A 20,184-nucleotide genomic window follows, 5' to 3' on the forward strand; every position below is an offset into this window, starting at 1 on the left:
TCTTCATCATGGATAATAGTCCTCTCATCAAAAGGAGAACGAGACACCTACAGCGAAGGGGATTATTTTATAGCCTCGTGTATTAGTGTGATGGCATTTGTTCTCGTGACGGTAGACAGCAAGCCAGCTATGATAAAGCAGAATGCATGTAGATGGTTTTAGAGACTTCAATCGTTTCCGTGGCGGTAGAGTTAGTCCACGTTTTTCCTCCGTATGTTTCCTCAATTACACGACTGCTTTATGGCAGTGTTGAACGTAAATGACGCTGCGGAGTCTCATGGGCTCGTAACTTTAGTAGGTAAGATAGTCACGAGCGACACCTTATCGAAGTCAAACACCACGGCCGTCTTTTTTATCAGTTTACGGCGTTGTGTAACGACGCCAGAGGGTAGCAAGTGCCATTTCTTTCAGATGTAATCGAACTTCCCTGGGAAGACAGACGTGCGCGCAGTAAGTGCATTGAGCGTTACATTATTTTCTCTGTTTTCTCTTTTCATTTGTGTTCCGAACGATTTGCTTATGAGTCCCACAGTTATGGAAAAAGGTGTCTCAGGAATACTTTTCAAATAGGGAGTGGAAACTGGAAAGGGGACCAGTGGAACGTTCTGGGTGTCCTTTGAATGAGATTACAACACACGTGGTCGTCCAGAATTTTGTGCTGAAAACTGCCTAGTCTCAGACATGCTTTACAGTGTTCTATGTAGAACTATCAGGAGACAGTTTCTACATGCGTGGCTGTCACTGGAAGAATAGCGTACAAAACCTTTAGGCAGATCCATTGGAGGGTCCTTTGGAAATGCGTTAGCATAAGCCTTTGGTTCGTTTTTGTGCTTCCTCCTTTTGTTTTGCTTCCTACTTTCTCTTTTGCTTTCTTTTTTTTTTTTTTTTTGTTCCTTCTTCAGTTTCCTCGTTTCTCGTTTCTTTTCTTTTTCTTCCTCTTTTTGCTTTTCGGGGTTCGTGTTAGCGTTTAATTTAAGGAGTTACCGGAGACGGAGAGAGAAAATATATGTTTATTTAGAAACATTGGAGCTGGGTGACACCCATCAGGGGTTTGCTGGTCCATTTCTTGGAAGTGTTTCAATTACGCATGAGTAAAATAATAGATATACAGAACAGAAGACACATGCGACAACACACACACACAAAATACATATATACAGGGTGTCCCACAAAACGTGTCATTGAATTATAATAAAAATACTACACCACCTAGAGCCATGCGGTCAACGGCATCTGTTCTTACTGGGTTTTTGCCACCTCCTGATATGGATGTCGTGTAACGTAAGTTTAATTATGTAAATTTTTGCGAGCTTAAGTCGGAAATTTGCCAAGTAAAGGTGACTTTTTTACCCCATCGATGTGAATAGCGTGTCTAATTTACACAAATTATTGATAATTGACAGAGATATTCAGGAGCTATCCTATCGGAAAAAATAGCCGAACATAGTGCTCTACGGAGCTCCCAAAGGACAGCGCACGATGAATTTTTCAGCGCAATCTTTGTCAGTCCGACGAAAGGAGGTTGGAAACCCAGCCCACCCCGTCATCGCAGAAAGAGATAACACAGGCATGGCTTATCGCGTCCGACTTTCGCTGGGATAATGCTTTCCCTCTCCTAATTTTAGGAACTGCTATTTTTCTACTATCGCTCTGTGGGCTGGCTTTGGAACCTCCTTTCGTCGGACTATGAGCGATTTCGCTCAAAAAGTCATCGCGCGTTATGGTCCGGTGCTCCGAAAAGCGTGATGTTCGGCTATTTTTTTCGATGGGATAGCTCATGAATATCACCGTCAATTATCATGAATTTAACTGAATTCAGCACGCTCTTCATATTGGTGGGGTAAAAAAGTGACCTTCACTTGGCAAATTTCCGAGTTCAGTTCGCAAATATTTACATAATTAAACTTACGATACATGACATTCATATCAGGAGGTGGCAAAATCCTAATAAGAACAAATGCCGTTAACCGCATGATTCTAGGTGGCGTAGTTTTTTTATTATAATTCAATGACACGTTTTCTGGGACACCCTGTATACATCAATTGGGATGTGAGGTACATCCCGGTGCTGATGTGATTTAAATTACACGCGTGTTAGTAATGGATGATGATACGGGAATCATTTAAATACTTGTACAATGCTGCTAATGCGGTCGTCCGATGCGTTACTGGTGATGCGTTACTGATAACAGTGATAAGTTAACGGAAGGCGTTTCGAAATGGTTATGCTGACGCATTTCCAAGGAATCCACGAATGGATCTTCCTAAAGTTTTTTGAAGGCTTGCGCCACCCCAAGTAACCACCCAGAGGCGTCGTTTGGTAGACGTGGTGCAGGCACGTGCCTCGGTCAGTGGAGATGGAACCTTTGGGGACGGTAGAACGGACAAAGCACAGAGAACGCATATCTAAGGCGACCTGGAAGTCTTTCACATCGTCTTGGATTGAAGTCTCCTTCCATGACGACCCACTCCTGAGTAAGGATAAAGCAGTTCATGTGGTTTACAGCGGTTGCCGCTTGCCTGTGTGTAATCCCTGGCTGGAGGTACACAATAACGACGTTGAGATCTGTGGGAAGGTGTACGGCACAGAACTCACCGTATTCGTGAACGTTGCTGTGAATCTCTCAAGGTGTAACGCTGATGCCATCCTTAAAGTAGATGGCAGCTCCGGCCTTTCGTTTCCAGGACGCTTGGCTCCTGATGCTAACGCAGTAATAATATAAGGGGAGCTCTCTTATAAGCAAAAACACAAGAACTTGAGGTCACGTTCGAGATGGGTCTATTTTTGTCACAGGAACCAAAGGTGCACAAACATGGTTTGTGCGTTCAAGACAGCAGGATTCACCCTCGTATTATGGTGTGGCGTTGCGCTGGCGGCAGAGATCACCCTCACCGTGTTACACAACAATGATGTCCACGGTCGCTTCGAAGAGGTAATGCCAGGAGGGTCCCGGTGCACGCAAAAAGCAGCGGCGGAAGGATTATGTGTTGGAGGCATCGCTCGCCAGAAGACTGTAGTAAGTATTGTAATGTGAATTTAACGATGTCTTAAATATCACCCCAAGAACCGAATCAAGCAGAGGCGGTAAAGTTATTACTAGCTCTGATGGGCTGCAGCAGCCATCTCTTATCAACTTACGTACCCACGCTCGCACGTAATCTGTCACAAAAATAACAAGCTCTTTGGCGGTACTGGAGCGTTATCAAAGTCGGGTTCAAGGTAGGCCGAGCCCTGACTTGACATTTTCACCACAAGTGTCAAGTCGAACTCGCTGCAAGAACGCTTCAAGCTGAGCAGGGTTTCTGAAACGCTCTTCCAATGAATCTGCAAGTCAAGTCGAGATCAAGTCAAATCTACGAATTTGGGGGTAAGTAGTATAGCTGTAGGAAGATAGAGCTGAGAGAGGCCGATTAGGTGGAGGAGAGAGAGTGCGCGCGCTTGATATAGGAACCAGGGTCACTTCCACGAAAGTGGGCGTTGCGCTCAATGTCCGGTGTCGAATTTGCTAATTATACTTACTACTTGGGAGCTACGGATGTCTGCGGGTAACCGCGTGTGCGTTTGCATGCTCTTTATTAGCGCCCGACTGCAACGTCACTGTTTTTGTTATGACAGGTTAACCGTGCGAAGTCGATCAACAGCCGCACATTGTTTCTAAACGCTGGTGACTATTACCAAGGAAGTCTGTGGTACTACCTGTTGGGAGCTGATATTGTTGTCCGTGCTGTCAACTACCTCAAACATGACGCTATGGTAAGTACCCCTCATCCAGCGCCGCTCATATATTCACTCCTTTCTTATTCCATGAGCCGCCGTTCTATTCTCTGCATTTGCGTTTTCTTTTATTGTTATGTGCCCCTTCGAGATGTCCTATTCGCCCATGAAATTCGCTGGCTTCGACTGCTGAGCTGATCAAAAATTCGTCTTCCAGACACTTGGCAATCACGAATTCGACAAAGGTCCCAGCGCTGTGGCTCCTCTTTTACAAGGAAGCGAAGTGCCCATCTTAGGCTGCAATGTGGATTTGAGCGGCGAGCCTCTGCTTAAGGGCCTTCCGCTACGTCCTTCAATGATGCTGAACGTAGCCGGACAAAAGATTGGACTCATCGGCTACCTTACTCCCAAGACAGAGTACCTTTCACGCCCTGGTGAGCGATGACTAGATACCTTTTAATGTATCCGCGAAAAGGGTATGTGAACGTCAGAAAAAAAAAAAAAAAAGTATGTAGGAAACGTAAGAAAAGTTATCTGCTAGGGGGGGGGGGGGGGGGTATATGTTTATTCACACAAAAAGAGGTGTCAGCCAGGCAAGTGCATCTGCTAGGTATTAGAACCATTCTCCTACTCTCCGCGAATTTTATCGCGTAGCACGCTGATGGTCATTTATCATTCAAAACGATGTCGCTGTTTCTTCAGATTTGTCGAAAATATGGAAAGTTTGCATACTTTTAAATTGATACAACACGCATACCTGGCAAGAACAAATTAGAAGGACGCAAACGAGCTGGTATATACGGCAGATAGATAGAGGGAAAATTTCCTCGAGTCCTGCCTTATTCTTACACAATCTTGGACTTCACCAACCCACCTCGACAACAATGAGTGGAAGAAAGAAGCGCTTTTCCACTTGAAGGGTCATTGGGCTTCCAGGAAACGCCCGCACTACCCTGGGGGGGGGGGATATGTTTAATGATAACAAACAAACAAACAAAGAAGAGGAACGAGGGAAAGGTCAGCCAGACAGGGTGTCGGCTTGCTATTCCCAAAAGAAATTAAAAAATAAATAAAAGAAGAAATAAAATAAGAATAAAAAATAAAAAAAAAGAATCAGAGAGAGTACCCAGGCGGGCACAGTCCGGTTCACAGGGCGATCAGTAGGTCGGCTGCAGCAAGGTAACGGAGGAGCAGTCTGGTGACTACGCACTGTCGGGCGCGCTGCACGGGGCCGAGTAAGGTGCGCAGCGTGAGGTGCAGGCCGAGGTGTGTGAGCTGTTGCCCAAGTGCGGCTCTGGCTGAAAAGTAAAGGCGGCAGTGCAGGAGGAGGTGGGTAGTGTCCGCCACCACACCACATTTCGTGCATAGTGGAGAACCTATGTTGCCCATGAGGAACTGGCGCGATGGGGTCTTAGCGACGTTGAGTCGTAAGCGGTGAAGGAGTGAGCTCTCCCTTCGAGTGAGGCTCAGTGGGATGGTGAGCTCCATCTTGGGATTGATGGAATGAAGGAAAGTGCGGGCTGGGACGGCGCTCTCAGTGAAGAGGCGAGTGTGCTGGGCGCACATGCGGCGTATGTGGAGTCGGCATGACGAGGGTGATAGCGGGACCGATAACAATGGTGCAGAGGTGTGGGCCTGCTTCGCAGCGGCGTCGGCGGATGTGTTGCCGGGGAGGCCTGTGTGACCGGGGACCCACTGAAGCCAAACGCTGTGGCCCGCGCGGGCGAGACGGCTGAGGCACTGAACGATGAGCGCGCCAATGTCCTGAACAAGGGGGATCGAGGATGTACCCTGCCCTGTACTACTCGTGGAAACCGCGAAGAATCCTCTGCTTGGGGCGTTTCGAGTCAAGGTCGGTTTTTATGCAAGACCAGTCTCGAGCAGTGAGTGCATAGGAAAGAAACGCTTCTCCGCTTAAAGAGCCATTGGGATTCAAGGAAACATCGGCACTACAATGTAGCACTCGTCGAAAGCGCGAACAATTTCCTCTGCTTGGGGACGTTTCGTGCGAGGTCGATTTGTGAAGCACAAGATGGGGGGGGGGGGGAGTTTATTAAGAAAAAAAAAAGGAAGGAAAGGTTAGCCAGGCAAAGAGTCGACTTGCTATTCAAAAAATAACTAAATAAAAAGAGGAAAAAGTTTAGACTCGAGTGGAAGGTAGGTTGAAGGACTGTACGGTCTTTTGTCTTGCGTCGTCCACTTCGTTTGTATCTGTCTTGTGTGAAGCACATTTCGTCTCCACGTATTCCCAACCAATATGTATAGTAGATATCGTCTTCTATTGGCCTATATGTGTTTATACTTTAGAAGAAACAAACTTTCTGATATTTATCTTCTCTGGATTTGTCATATTGAGATAGGCTACTGGTGTGTGCTGTAAATTTTACCTCAGCATTTCCTGGTATCTGCATTTCATCTGTTCCATCCCTTCAATCTGGATTTCTTCAATGCGAAGTGTAGTCCCGCTGTGATTTTGGTACACGCGCATTTTTGCTTGTTTGGAATAATCTCCTATAATTTTACAATCTGTGGGTGCATCAAGAACCAGCTCTATAACCGGTACCAGGGCAAGTACTGCGTAGCCGCTGCCGGAAGCATGATGAAAGTAAATCCAAAATGATCATTTCTTCACGCAGGCAAGGTGGCATTCACGGATGAAATCCAGTGCATTAAGGCGGAAGCCACTAAATTAAAGAGGGAGGGAGCGAATTTCATCATTGCCATGGGCCACTCTGGTGTTCCCAAAGATATAGAGATCGCCAAAGCTGTGCCAGAAGTTGGTTTGGTCGTTGGTGGTCATACGCATACTTTTCTCTACTCTGGCCCGATGAACGGTATGGTATACTGCATTTCATTTACGTTTTGTAGTCGTTCTGAAAAAAAAAGTTCATGTCCTACGGGTAGGTATAAGGTTGAAGGTATGATTGAATCCTTGTGATTGCAGGCAGCACTGCATTTGGAGACAGGTCAATGGGTCCTTACCCAATTGTCGTTGATCGCAAGGATGGCACAAGGTGCCTAGTAGTCCAGGCCTTCTGGCTGGGGAAGTATATGGGGTATATCAACGTCACATACGATGACGTTGACGGACATGTACTCAGATGGGACGGACAACCCGTGCTTCTGGATAACAGCATCCCGCAAGGTATCAGATCACAAGCTAATATACATTCTAGCAAGTTACAACGCTTCACAAGTGTTGGGTAGACCTCAGAGGAAATAATAGATACTGTATGTCATATGAGCCTAACCAGTGCTCAACGCAACGTCTGTTTCAGATCCCGATGGCCTTGCACTTTTGGACGAGTACCGCCCACTGGTAGCAGTGAAAAGGGCAGAGAAGATAGGTGAAACCAAAGTACATCTGCCATGTGACAAGGTTACATGTCGTCTGAAAGAGTGCAACCTGGGCAATCTTATCACAGAGGCCATTCTTAAACACTTTGCCACTCTTCCAAGCACCGCGGGCTCATGGTCAAGAGTTGCGGCTGCCATCGCAAACAGCGGGGGATTCAGGGCGCCCATCGATGAACAGGTGCGGCACAGTGGAATAGGTACCTGAAGTTGGACTTAGTTTTCTGTCGGGAACGGCAGCGCGTCAGCAATTCACGGGTCGGCTGAAAATTAATTTTTGAATTAGGCGTCCTCCGAAGAACTGTCGTCTTCTACTGTGCCACCACCATTCCCTACCTCAGAGGCTTTATAATCACGGCCACTGCGAAATGCTCTCAAACTGTTGGTATATCAGCTGTCTAGTTCGCGACCTACCAACATGGCTGAATCCAGCCCACCAACGCTCGTACACCACATTACCGCCAGCAATGGGGTAGAGGTGTCGCTGCGGGCGACGAAACTCCCCAATCATCATCATTAAAATAAATTTCTTGTTGTTGTCTGACAGAGTACTGGGGGCAATGTGACGTTCGAAGACGTGGTGAACGTGATTCCATTTGGCAACACATTGGTGCTGGTCAACCTTACAGGAGAGCAACTGAAGGGCATAGTCGAATATGGTGTGTCCGACCATGACATTACTGGCGCCACGACCCACGGAGAGTTTTTACAGATGGCAGGTGAGCAGCGTTTCTTCTTCGTCCATCTAAAATAAGCACTGAGAATGGTGGGAACACTGAGGGTCTCCCCTCTGTATTCTCCACTCTCCACTAAGAGTCTGAATGAGAGTCTCCCCGCTGTATTCCCGCTTTGACCTCACAGATCCTTAAAGCCTATGAGCTTCTCAAGAGCGTTGGCAGCCCTTTCCTGCACGCACAACCAGCGTGTGCTCTATGCACTGCCAAGGCTATTGAGAGGGCCCTTTCGAGCGTACTACGCTCTACGGATTCGTGAGGGCAGGGCAAGAATACGGCGTTTACTCCGAGACATGGTAAACTGAAGATTTCTCTATGTTCTCGTGTAGGTTTAAGAGTGCGGTACGACATAAATAGGGCCCCGTGGGACCGCGTCGTTCAAATGGAGATACTTTGCACTGCATGTCGTATACCAAGATATGAGGTCGTTGAACCAGCTAAGGTCTATCGAATTGCTACCATCAGTTACATGGTCAACGGAGGGGACAACTTCGACTTTTCGTTCGTCGCTGTTCAAGATAAATATGACACAGGTAAGTCGCGCGCTAGACTGGCAGACCAACCACAGATGACTCAGTATAATATTGATCGCGAAATTATTTCAGAACAGCCATTACGATGTAACGCTAGTACTACTGGTTTCTCAAGTAGCTAAATGTCCCAGTTATTGCTCCTCCTCCTCTTTTAGAGTTCTTTTAGCTCCTCCAGCGGAACTTTGTGGTGCCTTTAATAAACGGAAATCAAATCTGTCCCGAATCTTAGAACAAATCGCGAGAAAATTCACAACAAAAACAACAATTACGCGATGAACGATGGTGACATGGGATGTTTCCCCGCATGGATCTCGGGACCATAGCCCAGTTCATGCGGGTGGATTGGTTTGATGAGTTAATGTGGCACACACGCGAATGTCTAGCAAGTTATCGTCTACGTCTAGCGAGTAAGTTCGTAAGCGGCGGAAGGATTACGCCAAGGTCTGCACGATCTGACGTCGATAGCTTCTAGTTGACGCATATCGCTGTTCGTGTACCGTTGACAGGTCATGGGGTTTTGCTGAATGGTAGTTGACAGCTGTGACTGTGGGGTCTGAAACTCAACTCTTTCAATCCATAAAGATGGGTAAGCTGTACCCTGAGATCGTGCCCATGTACCTTTCGCAAGTATACAAAACGAACTTCCTGGGTTGACAGTAGAGCCAAAGGGAGGACCTCCGTGATACTTGTTTGTTTTTAGACTGGGCACTTAGTGTTATATTCGCTCATCTCTTCCGTGCATTAAGACTAGCAAACCTTGAAAAGACTAGATAACACACACAGCCGGCGGTACAAGCATGCTACTGCGTATAGGCTTGAATGATGTATTGTGAGTTGCCTGAATACAAGGATGCACTGCCCAGTCAAAGTTAAGTCAGCTAACACGAAGTTTATTCTGACAGAATTGCTTGGTCCATGGTCAAATCCAGTCCACCAACACTCTGCCGTAAAAATATCGCTAACCTTTTTGGACAAAGTAGACTGTGTGACTCGTCGACCAAATTGCCGCGAGCAAAGGGGAAGAGTATGAGATCCCCAAAAGTTGTTGTTATTCTGCTCCTTCCTGTCACTGAGCACATAAGTGTACCTTTCACTCCTTGTTGCCATCCACTGTAGCACCTTAATTGTCGTTATTCATACTTCAGGTGATACTGACTTGGACGTCGTGATCTCGTACGTGAAGGCCAACACTCCTATAACAACGGGATTGGATGACAGGATCTCATTTGTAGAGACTTCAGCCGGTCATTCTTCGTCCGCCAGTGGAGCTCACGTTTTATCCTGGTTCCTTAGTGTTACTTGCGCTATCCACTTTTCGCTCGTAACGATTTTCTGACCTGTAGCCCTTGCAGCGCGAAGAACCATCAACATGACGATGCGCGGGAAGGATGGGCGATCTTGGTCATCTCCTCAACTTTGGTGGGGAGAACACGCGGCTTGTGGACAGTGAGGACCATATGCTGGCAAATCGTACAGTTGCGGGGTTCGCAACCCGCAAACGTACAGTGCTGGACCAAAGTTTACGGAACACGCCTCTGAGCATTCCTTCCTCCAGATGACACGTCAGCAGCGAATGGGACCGTACGGACTTACAGACATCTGCTTAGGTAACCCAGTCACCTGTTTGCAAGTCCGTACGATACCATTCGCTGCTAGCGTGTCACTGTGAAGAAGGCATGCGCAAGAGCGTGTTCCGTAAACTTACATATGTACATATATGCGCATATACGATAAGTCGCGGACTCTACGGGGTGGATCAAGTAACTCTAAAAAGAACGCTGGTACAAAACGCGAGAATAAAACCAACGACATTCGTCTTTGGGCACGTAAGATTCTTTCTGTTTTTTTTTTTTTTTTTTTTTTTTTTTTTGTATTCTGCCCGATTAAGGTAGGTAGTTAAGGATGATTAACGAACAGTTTACATATATCGACTTAACGGCATACGTTGTAGTTCGAAACTTGTAAATCGCCCCCTATAGAAACATCTGATTCAGTTGTTTCCAACATGCTACCTGTTGCGCAGTTCTTTTTCCTGGCGAACCAGGGACGATTAATTGCGAGACCGCGGCCAATACGAAATGAGTGACACCGTTCTTCTTCGTCCTGCAGGAGTGTTAGCTTTCATTCATACCATCAGAAGAAGAAAACAAACCGAAAATATTCGTGTTCTACGTTGACAACGTGGACGCAAACAAACACGTTTCATGTTGATCAACCTAGTGTCCGTTGAAGTTATCCCACGTCCTTCATTTCGCCCGTTCAATGAAAACCCGGCGAAATATACACAAATAATACGGGGGCCGTGCTAACTGTGGTGAGATTTTTTAATGCCATTTTCCAATGACAATAAATGGCGATGTATGGGCCAAGTCCGCCACCTTACGGCAGCAAGAGTTGCATGAAAGAGGGTCTAGCTAAGCGAGGAAATGGGCCCAGGTCTGGTGGTCATTTTTGTCGCTCCACCAGAAGAGCGAAGGAGAAAAAGCACTACTGCTTTCGGAAAATGTTTAAAACAGTTAGGAAACGGTTTAACTTGTAGAAACAAAAGAAACGCCGCTCTGATATTCGACCTCACACTCGTACACTACTGAGTACATACCTGAGCTTCACTTTTTACGTCAAGCCAGGAAGCTTCGCAGTGCTCGTGCCGAGCTTTGTTCATTTACCTGCCGGAACAGCGCTCGCTGCCCAGGTCCAGTCCAGCAGAGGTAATTTGGCTGCTAGGAGAAGCTTAACTTGAAGCGCGTCATGCGACGTCACGGATGAACGATCTTCCTTGCCATGCTCTATTGTTGCCAAGGGCCGGCGAGAGAAATCACGGGCCCCGAGGGATGGGTCCTACCCGGGCCCCCCTCTTCACGTCTCCTGGTGCAGCTACTGTCCGGCCCCGGGGCTCCATTTCCGACAGCCCCAACCCCTTTCGCCGGCCCAAGTGTTGCCCCGACGTCCGCCATTTTGATGCGGAGTTGTTTACGATGCAAGGACGAGGGAAGACACGTGCGTACTTCGCCATTCGAAAGCACAGGAGCGGCCATTTCGAACAGATTAGAACGGGTGTCCGTGGGACCCCTCTGGCAGCCGCTTGTGTCAAAACCGCTATTACGTCCTGTCCACCACGTGATCCTTTCTAAAGTTACGGTTTTGCAACGCTTTGTTGCTCGCGCTGCTTTCCGTGCTTTTCCAAAGTCAATCGTTGTGTTAAAATGTGAGCGGCCATTGCAGAAACAATGTTATGTTAACGTGTTCATACCACGGCTTCGGCTCTCGTTCAACGGAAAGCAGGGAATCTGGCAAGGGAATAACGTCTCATTCGCAAGTACGTACTTGATGGGTTGTTTCGAGCCCATGTGTGTGTTTGAGTCATCTTGAAGTGATCGTTTGCGAGCTGGCGCTGTGCTGGATGCAGTTCATTTCCTCCATTGTTGTACAAGTTTGATTAATGGTGTTTTTTTCCGCATGAGCAACAAACACACAAACGTCGTCACCGCTGCCACGCATAATGTTTCTGGTCCCGCGGGCTTATCCTGCAGACCGTGACTGTCTTGTAATAGAAGAGTAAACGTCTGAATACAGAGAAATAAAACAGCACGCGCGCATTCATCACAATGCTGATATCTGAACGGTAAACCAAGGTATATCTAAACAGGTAGCGTAACTCCCATAGGCCCCTGTGTCTTCAGAATGACGCCATGATAGAGACTGTCAGCGCCATCCATCCGTTGCGCGGACTACTACGATTGTAAATAAATGACGTCAGAGACGACGTCACTAGTATGAATAATAAGTAGTGCATAATTATCCATGCACGTTTACATTGGCCCGGCCCACCTCGCTTGCCTTGTATTCCCTTTTCCGCGCCCAGTCAACAATACCAGACGAGAACACAGAAAAATAAAGCATATCAGATTTAATGAATCATATCAATTCCAAATACATAGTTATCACAGATTTTGACAACTCCAAAGAGAAACGCATCGTGATGACCATAGAGAAATTAGGAAGGCTCACATAAGGCCCACTTCTCACCTAGAGCTATATGTATACCTAGTGATTAGACGTTTGCATTTATTCAATAAGTGGCCGTTATAGGTTCATTGCAACAAAACACGACATCGTTGGTATACACAGTTGGTTCCTGCTAACACTCACACCATCATGGCCGCTCGTCCCATGACGAAATCTTTTTTTCACGGGCCCAGCAACATGGGATCATTGTATTCATCTGTTCACTCGTGTTAATCTTGGTTTACAGCACGGAGATGTGAACGTCGCTTCCTGTTTAAGCCGGCGTTCACACGGGGCAACTTTTCCCAGCAACTCGAAGCAACTCAAACCAACGTCTTTTGAGCAATTTCGAGTCCGCGTTCACACGTAGCAACTCTGTAGCTCCACCCACAAGCAACCTTATGGCGACCGGACAATGTGGGTTCGAATCGAACTGGTGGAATCTTTTCTTTAGCTGCTGTTTATCAAATTTCAGTCAGTTTTATTGCTCCAATAGATCATTATTGCCGTCCAGAAGTGGCAACTGATATGGTTCCGTGAAGTTCGTAAAAAAAGAAAAAGTTATTTTTTAGCTGCACCTCCAGGATTTGAACCTATGAACCCACGAACGAAATCCACAACGCCATCGGGAGTCACGTGGCAATGCTTCCCTCTCTGATTGGCCGATGCACGAGCAACTTCTCAAGTTTTCGGTCCGGGAGCGATTCGCAGCAACTCGGAGCAACTCGAGTTGCTGGAGGTTGCCGGCTGACAGCAACTCCAAAATTGCTCATAGTTGCTGGAAAAAGTTGCCCCGTGTGAACGCTGCCTAACCCAAAGAGTGTACGAACTCCGTATTACAACGCACGGACACACGGTACGAATACAGAGACGCACGGATAAACAGACCCAACTGTGACACATGCGCAAAGGAGCAGGATACGGAAATGTACTGGAGTGGTAGATGATCTCGTATATGTGCACGAGCGGGGCAACAGAAAGCTTTTTCTACATTGAAATTATGAATAACCTATTAGTACACACACAAGCCACGCCCATGTTGTAATTTTTTTCTGTTTACAACCGTACCTCTACTGTCAACACCCAGGATCGCTCGCGCCTCTTGCTGGTGGCCTTGCCGATGGGTCTGATTTGGTATTTTCGATTGTTTTCGCTACCAGTTTAGATATACTTTGGGTAAACCACAATGAACCTTTTTCACATACGCGTGGTATCCTAGCGGCTCTCCAGTGAACCACGCTCGGCGCGCGCCAAAGCAAATCCACGTGGGTAGCACAAAGGACCAAAACCGGTTCGAAGTGGGACCGACGAGCTCGCGCGGTCTCCCCACTGGTACCCACTTCTCCCGTCCCCACACTGTGCCATCTAATGGAGACGGAGATAACCCTCTCCAGCACCTCAAGGTCATGCGCATCCATTAGCGTCGTCGGCGTTCGGAGCTGGCATGCTCTTGGGTTCACGTGAGCGGTCACGTGGTAGACAGGAGCACCCCACAATGCAATGCGAAGGCTGGCACGCCCTTCCCAATGGAAAACGGCTCGAAGGGCCGCTCCTGGGGTGGGGTGGGGGGGGGGGGGTGTTTCGTTCCTCCATGTTCGAAAACTCTTCGTCCTTGAATTCTTTCAGTTTGGCAACAAGGCCATTTATATCACAGGCTGCTGCGGGTATTCGCCGGAGATTCCTGCAGAAAACATCGAGCGTGACGAAGCACGCGTCGACCGGCTGACGGACCCCATCAAAATGGCGTCCACCAGATAATTCTGATGTATCTCATTTCATCTGCGCCATACTGTCAGTCTCATAGGGTGAGGACTCTATGGCGTAGACACAGGTCATTTGGCGGACGAACTCCATATAGAGCAGAAGCCTGAGTCTGAGAAAGGGTGATAGTGAGAGCGGGATAGGAAAAATCGGCCGCCAGTTTGCGGTAGCGCTCGAAAGTTGTGCATTTTCGTGTATTTTTTTTTACTAGAGCACAGAAAAGCGCTGCGGTTTCAATTCGAGTGGACGAGCCTCCTCAGGGTTGAGGCGTACAACTTTGCAATTCCGTGGTCAACCTATTTTCACTAATGATAAAGATTAATTATGGAAGTTAATTAAAGGCTGCACTACTTACTGATGCACCACCATCTTTGAGTAGGCCTCATCGGGAATAAATATATATGCAACGACGTTTTCGAAAGAGAAACAAACCATGAACTTAAGAAAATTCTGCTCAGTCTTATGTGACGTCCCCTGTATATCGCGGCACCGGTTCAGTAGGGAGATTTATGAGGATTGCAAGGGTTAGAAGACCGGAAGGTCTTTACGATAGCGGTTACTAGAATATGGTACACCAAGCACCCAATTCCTTCGAAATGGTGGTGGCTCCACGTTGTTGATCTTGGATATGAGTCATATAAGGCTGACAGTATGGCGTACATGCAGGCCAGATGGTTAAGTTCCGTTTCTATCACCCGTTTTCTTGATGGAGACGGAGTGCTTAGCTGAGAATATCAAAGCCTATGTACATGAACTTGATTTATTAGGAACGCGATCACTATCACAAGTCACGTCTACATTTCTTTAGACGTCTGTCTCTTTTGGTGGATGTTTGTCGTAGGGCATTCGTCGAGCATGCCCTGGTCGCGCATTATGCATCTGAAAGAGAAAACATACCGACCTGTTTTCTACTCATTTATCATCATAGCGCACTGTTATAGAACTGAATAAATAAATAGTAAGCCACAGGAAATACGCTACCGTAACTGGGGTGATAGAGGCTCTCCCAATCGTGAGGGAAAGGGGACTGTATGCAACAGGAAACTGCGGGTGCTTTAAGAGAGGAATTTTTTTTTTCTTGTGAACTATGTCAGAAAATGATGAGAAAATGTAGCGAAAGATACTAAACACGCAGCTTTGGCTCTGAAAGTACACATATACACAAAAAATATATTGACTACTTTGACACCCTATATTACAGGCATTGCACAAATACTTCTTTAAAGGTGGTGTCCGGACAAAAAACGCAGTTGGAACGAAAGTGCGATCGGAATAGTGGATGCCGTATATGTAACCGGAACATTTCGCTTTGAAACAGTCGGAAACATCAGCAAATGAATTTAATCGGATTTCGTAGCCAGCTTCGTGCTCCCGGTTGTACCCAGGCGACAGTGTGCAGGCCGACGTCACCGGAGTCGGTTATGAAGGCGGGCTATCCGTCACAAAATGCGGTGTCCCGACTCGCAATCTGCTGCCGAACAGTCAATGGAAGCACCTGCGTTCATGCTCTCGGTGGTATGGGATCGCAGCCAGCCCGGCGACGCCGTCAGCTGAGAGATTGGGAATCTCGCCGACAATTCCAATTACGGCACCGGAAGATGAGGGAAGGGCTGTTTCAACCGGAAGCTGGCAGACGATTTCGAATTCGGTGTTTTTTTACGTTTTATGAAAAACACAAACGAATTTTGCGAATCTTTTTCGAGGTTTTCTTCTTGGAAGGCATCTCCAAGTGGATTTCACATTAACTTTATACTGACGGATTTCTCGCGGACACCACCTTTAAGACAATTTACCCGTTGTCCTGTTGATGGATAATGCAGGCTTTGGAAATCCTTTGATTGTCCAAAAGGAACGCATGCTGGGAGGCCGCTGTGCAATAACATCGTGTGTCAAAGCGGAAACATATTATCGTTAGGTGAACTTACGGCCGTATTCTTAAACGTTCCTCAACTCAACCCTGCCGCGGCTCCTGTGAGTGGAGCGAAAGAGCGCTACTCGACTTGAGGAAGCATTGGGCTTCACGGAAACCGTACCATATAGCAATTTTGGGTAGTAACTAGGTTACGTGTCACTTTGATTAATGACGAACTGCCATGGCCTTAGACTGGCACAGGAAATTCTCCGTTTATAACACGTTTTATCTATGCTTTGAGTGCCATACGCTGAACCGAGTTTTTAGTTACATTTATTCGGCCTGTAAAGTAACTGAGTTACTTTGACGTGGTAACATAAGGTAGCTGTGACTGCCTACATTTCAAAAAGAGTAACTGCAATTCAGTTACTATTTCTACAGGCTAACTTTAACTTAGCTACATAAAAAAAAAAAAAAATCATGACTTCCATGTTGTACTCGAGGAAAATGCGAAGGATCTGCACCGTTAGGTGCCCCCTTTCGAGTCAAGGCCGGGCTCTAGGATAGGTGGCGCATGTTACCGCCTGCTCCAAAGGGAAAAGCCACAGTAAGGGTCGAGTAGAGGATCGTTTAAGAATACCGCCTCTAGCTTTTCCTTACCTCGAGGGCATGCAGGGGACGAATCCAAACTGCGCGGTCCTTTCTGCCAGAGTCCGCCGAATTTCTTCATCCGATGGCTATAAAATTTAATGTAGTACATGTAAACCCTGTCTGTCTACTGAGCAGTCACTGCGGCTCTATTGAACTCCTGTCTTCGAACGTCTCTTTTACCAGAACAGCTGACGATGCTCACCGTTTGTACTCTTTGCTTCACGACTGGAGAACAGAGTCTAGAACACAATAAAGAGCGATATAGCACCAGAGCATGAACATATGATGTTGAAAAGTGGAATATCCAGCCTCAGGTTCGATATCTCTAACAGACACTATTCTTCCACTGGACCAGTAGAAGATAAGCGGCTTCCAACCAGAGGTCTTTGCATCAGCATGTAATGCGAACATTAAATATCTTACGTTTCTTCTTTTTTTATATTCGCTTGAGTCCATAAACACGGCTGGTGTGTACCGCTTGAAGCCTATAGGAAGCATACATCTGTTGATACCCTTAGGGCAAATATGGTTTGCTGCAGTGATAAGACAGCAAAGAGGAGGGGAATATGTCAGACCTCTGTGTTCTTGTGCAGTTCCTTGCTGGCTTCCCTCATCTCGATTCTCCCCTTTTCTTTCTCTAGCGACAATTTCTGCGACGTACAATGGAAGATGATTACAGAACAATAGCAGAAATGGAAAAGCCCAACAAAGACATGAGTTTTAATTTCCTGCCGAAATCTAATACCAGGCATATGCTCTGACTAAAGACGGAATTTTATAAAATGGGGATTTTGTTGTTGTTTTTGTTTGCATTACCTAATGAATGGTATCCTGGGCCAGTGGGGCCTCCTTATGGCAACACTAGCAACTTTCTGGTGCGATGTACTAACTAATTTTAACTAATGAACGTTTAACGTGAACGTTTTGAACGTTTAACGTGAACGTTTTGAACGTTTAATGAACGTTAAAAAAAAAAGACACATGCCGTTTCGTAGGTCTAGTTACGGCTCATGTGCATAGCGAAATTTGACATTGTATTTCTCGAAGTACGTTCGCTTCACAGGGTGTTTAATAAGGGCGGTGGATTTGAATAATGACTTGCTCCAATTCTGCCATCTCGCAGTTCTCAGAAAACATTTAATTAGTAAGTTCATCAATGAATTTGAGCTCATTAGTCGCCTAGTATGCAAACGCTGTCCTACAGTATGTTCGCCTGGTCGAATAACTCACCTGCTAAAATGGCATCAATTTTGTTCTGCTAGTTTTTTTTAATAAAAATTCTGTAATGAATAAAAAAAACACCCTATATATCGCCACTTATCGCGTAATGTAAAAAAAATCCGGTTTACGGTTGCGTAAAACTTTTTTTTCTCTTGATATCCGGCGTAGCGGGATGTCCAGAACTCACTGGTTACATCCCATTTCGCCTATTCCCATTTCGCCTAATCCGGATTATCGGATTACAAGGCGGGATGGGTTCCTGTTCGCAATCTCGTTAGGCGGAACGGGACTGTCGACAAGTGGGCGTTACTTACATGCCCCGCCCCGACAGTGACGTCTGCAAGAAATGAATGCGCTCGTCCGACGACAACCTTACGTCGTCCGAATCAAGGACTCGTTACATTTGCAAGCGAAGCTGTGTGCGATACCACAAATAATAAAACGAATCGATTATTATCGAGTAAAACGTTTTCGTTGATTCATAACTGGATGGATGGATGGATGAATGTTTAACGTAAAAAAGACAGTTTCCATATACAGACTAGACACGGAAATGGACCTGCTACCAATTTGCAAAATCATTAGCAGGGACACAGGTCTTCCGTGCGGCTCAGGGAATTCGATTTGGAATGAAAAAAAAAAAAAAAAAGAGGCAGATTTGTGGATTCTGCTCACTTCAAAAACAAAAAAGTAAAAGAAAAAGAAAGAAAGAAAACCCCACTCGTGAATAGAGCGGAAGGAATACAAAGGCATGGCGAAGGGTGCGCCATGACCAGCCAGATTGTGGTGACGTGGTCTCTGTGCACGTGAGCTGTGACAGACCTCATTAGTTTAGCACACAGATACGAAATATAACAGGTTAAGTGACTTCTGGCAGCACGCTTGAAAAGAACTAGCAAAGGGATGAAGTTGTTATGTGGAGGTGCGTAACTAACTTTGACTTCCCGACAAAGAATAACACATTTCTGGCATTTACTTTTCATGAAGTACTAAAAAATGCGTTTAACGCAGTGCTATGTTTGAATAAAACCAACGAGGTTGTAAAGTTATGCGAGGATGCGTAAATGACTTTTCGCAGCACGCTAGTGGACCGCCTTCTTTCATCACGTGACACGGATCAGTAGGCGAAGTGGGGCTGTCTGCAGCATACATTAGGCCAAATGAGACCCACTGCAGATCGAAGTCGGTGAACCTGCTAAGGGATTGCGAGATAATCAGCTAACAAGCATTAGGCGAAATGGGAATAGGCGAAGTGGGAAGTCACGAACTCACTTGCACTATTCTTTCCAACTCAATGCCGCTGCTGCCGTGACACTCCACCTCTCTACGAACCTGTTGTGTACAAGAGCAATTCTTATACCATTCTGCGGTGATTCCTATAGACCAGTTTCCGCGGGTGACGTCACAAGGCCGGTGTGGGCAAAACAAATTATCACAGAGTCCGGGATAATGAGAATAACGTGACACAGTTTGCCAGAAATTACCATTCGACAACACCTGAAGCTATCTGCAATTACATTCGCATTTCGTGTGGTTGCCCACACAATAATGGCGTCTTTTGTTTGTAAACGGAAAGAGGCATTAGGCATGTGCGAATACCGAAACCGAAACAAAACCGAAGAGAATAGTTGTACAATCGGACCGGGCTCAATCTTGATCAGCACATGGCGATCGTTATAGCTATTTTTCAAAATTTGCGCGCTCATTCCGTCACGCGCATTGGCCGTCAACCGGGGAGCACGAGCGTTTAGCAAGCGTTACGAGATAGCGAAAAGTTCAAAATCTAGCCCCAGTTACATGCAACATATGCGTACAGCATGTGTGTAAGCGATATATTCATATACGCATCAGAATATGAAACAGCGCGCGCTTTCCGTTTTCGGCCTTACGCGTGCACCATCTGTACTGTTCGAATATAGATAACGAGAATTAGCCGAGGCAAGCTACAAATATGGAAGGCAGAAACGCATGAGCCTCCAATGACGAAAATTTAAAGAAATTTGAATAACTGAGTTGTTTGAGTTTTGAGTTTTTGAAATTTGAGTTTTTCCTCAGTTATTTGAATGTGTTCGAATTTGAAACTGTGCTCGAATATGGGTTTGGAAGGAGAATCGATTCGATCCGAATAAAATAGAAGGACGAAATATGTAATTAATGCGGCGGAAATGGGTTAGCATTCAGCCGACCCACACACTATCAGTATCCTCCCCTAACTATCACTAACTGACTAACTACAGAGCCACAACAGTGGCGCAAGCCTTCTTCCACGCCAGACGGTGGCGTAATTTTGAAACGCTGCTTTCCCTCTTCCTCCGTCTCGTTCGCTTGCTTTCGGCGCCCAGCAGCGGTATCCGCTGC

The 20,184-nt window shown here is 46.3% G+C and overlaps 2 protein-coding genes across 9 annotated transcripts in view; one reads left to right on the forward strand and one right to left on the reverse strand.

Moving 5' to 3' along the window:
* Window positions 1–352: 352 nt before the first annotated feature.
* LOC135401014 (protein 5NUC-like) lies at window positions 353–10,719 on the forward strand. Its single transcript, XM_064633111.1, has 10 exons — window positions 353–450; window positions 2,795–3,017; window positions 3,617–3,754; window positions 3,933–4,149; window positions 6,352–6,549; window positions 6,660–6,860; window positions 6,994–7,250; window positions 7,617–7,788; window positions 8,133–8,336; window positions 9,482–10,719. Exons 2-10 carry the CDS (start codon window positions 2,814–2,816, stop codon window positions 9,670–9,672), a joined length of 1,782 nt encoding a protein of 593 aa, XP_064489181.1. The 5' UTR covers window positions 353–450; window positions 2,795–2,813; the 3' UTR covers window positions 9,673–10,719.
* A 4,129-nt stretch (window positions 10,720–14,848) lies between these two features.
* The window catches only part of LOC135401013 (golgin subfamily A member 6-like protein 1), a 29,256-nt gene continuing 23,920 nt past the window's right edge, over window positions 14,849–20,184 (reverse strand). For 4 of the 8 annotated variants that reach the window (XM_064633109.1, XM_064633107.1, XM_064633105.1 and 1 more), the window contains 7 exons: window positions 17,181–17,255; window positions 17,029–17,090; window positions 16,808–16,844; window positions 16,615–16,691; window positions 15,896–15,971; window positions 15,084–15,155; window positions 14,849–14,981 (listed from right to left, as the gene is read on the reverse strand). In XM_064633109.1, coding sequence (XP_064489179.1) covers window positions 14,907–14,981; window positions 15,084–15,155; window positions 15,896–15,971; window positions 16,615–16,691; window positions 16,808–16,844; window positions 17,029–17,090; window positions 17,181–17,255 — 474 coding nt within the window. In that variant the 3' untranslated portion in view covers window positions 14,849–14,906. The other 4 variants (XM_064633104.1, XM_064633106.1, XM_064633108.1 and 1 more) reach the window with 4 other exon arrangements.

Source organism: Ornithodoros turicata, chromosome 7, assembly GCF_037126465.1.
Source record: "Ornithodoros turicata isolate Travis chromosome 7, ASM3712646v1, whole genome shotgun sequence".
Classification (NCBI taxonomy): domain Eukaryota; kingdom Metazoa; phylum Arthropoda; class Arachnida; order Ixodida; family Argasidae; genus Ornithodoros; species Ornithodoros turicata.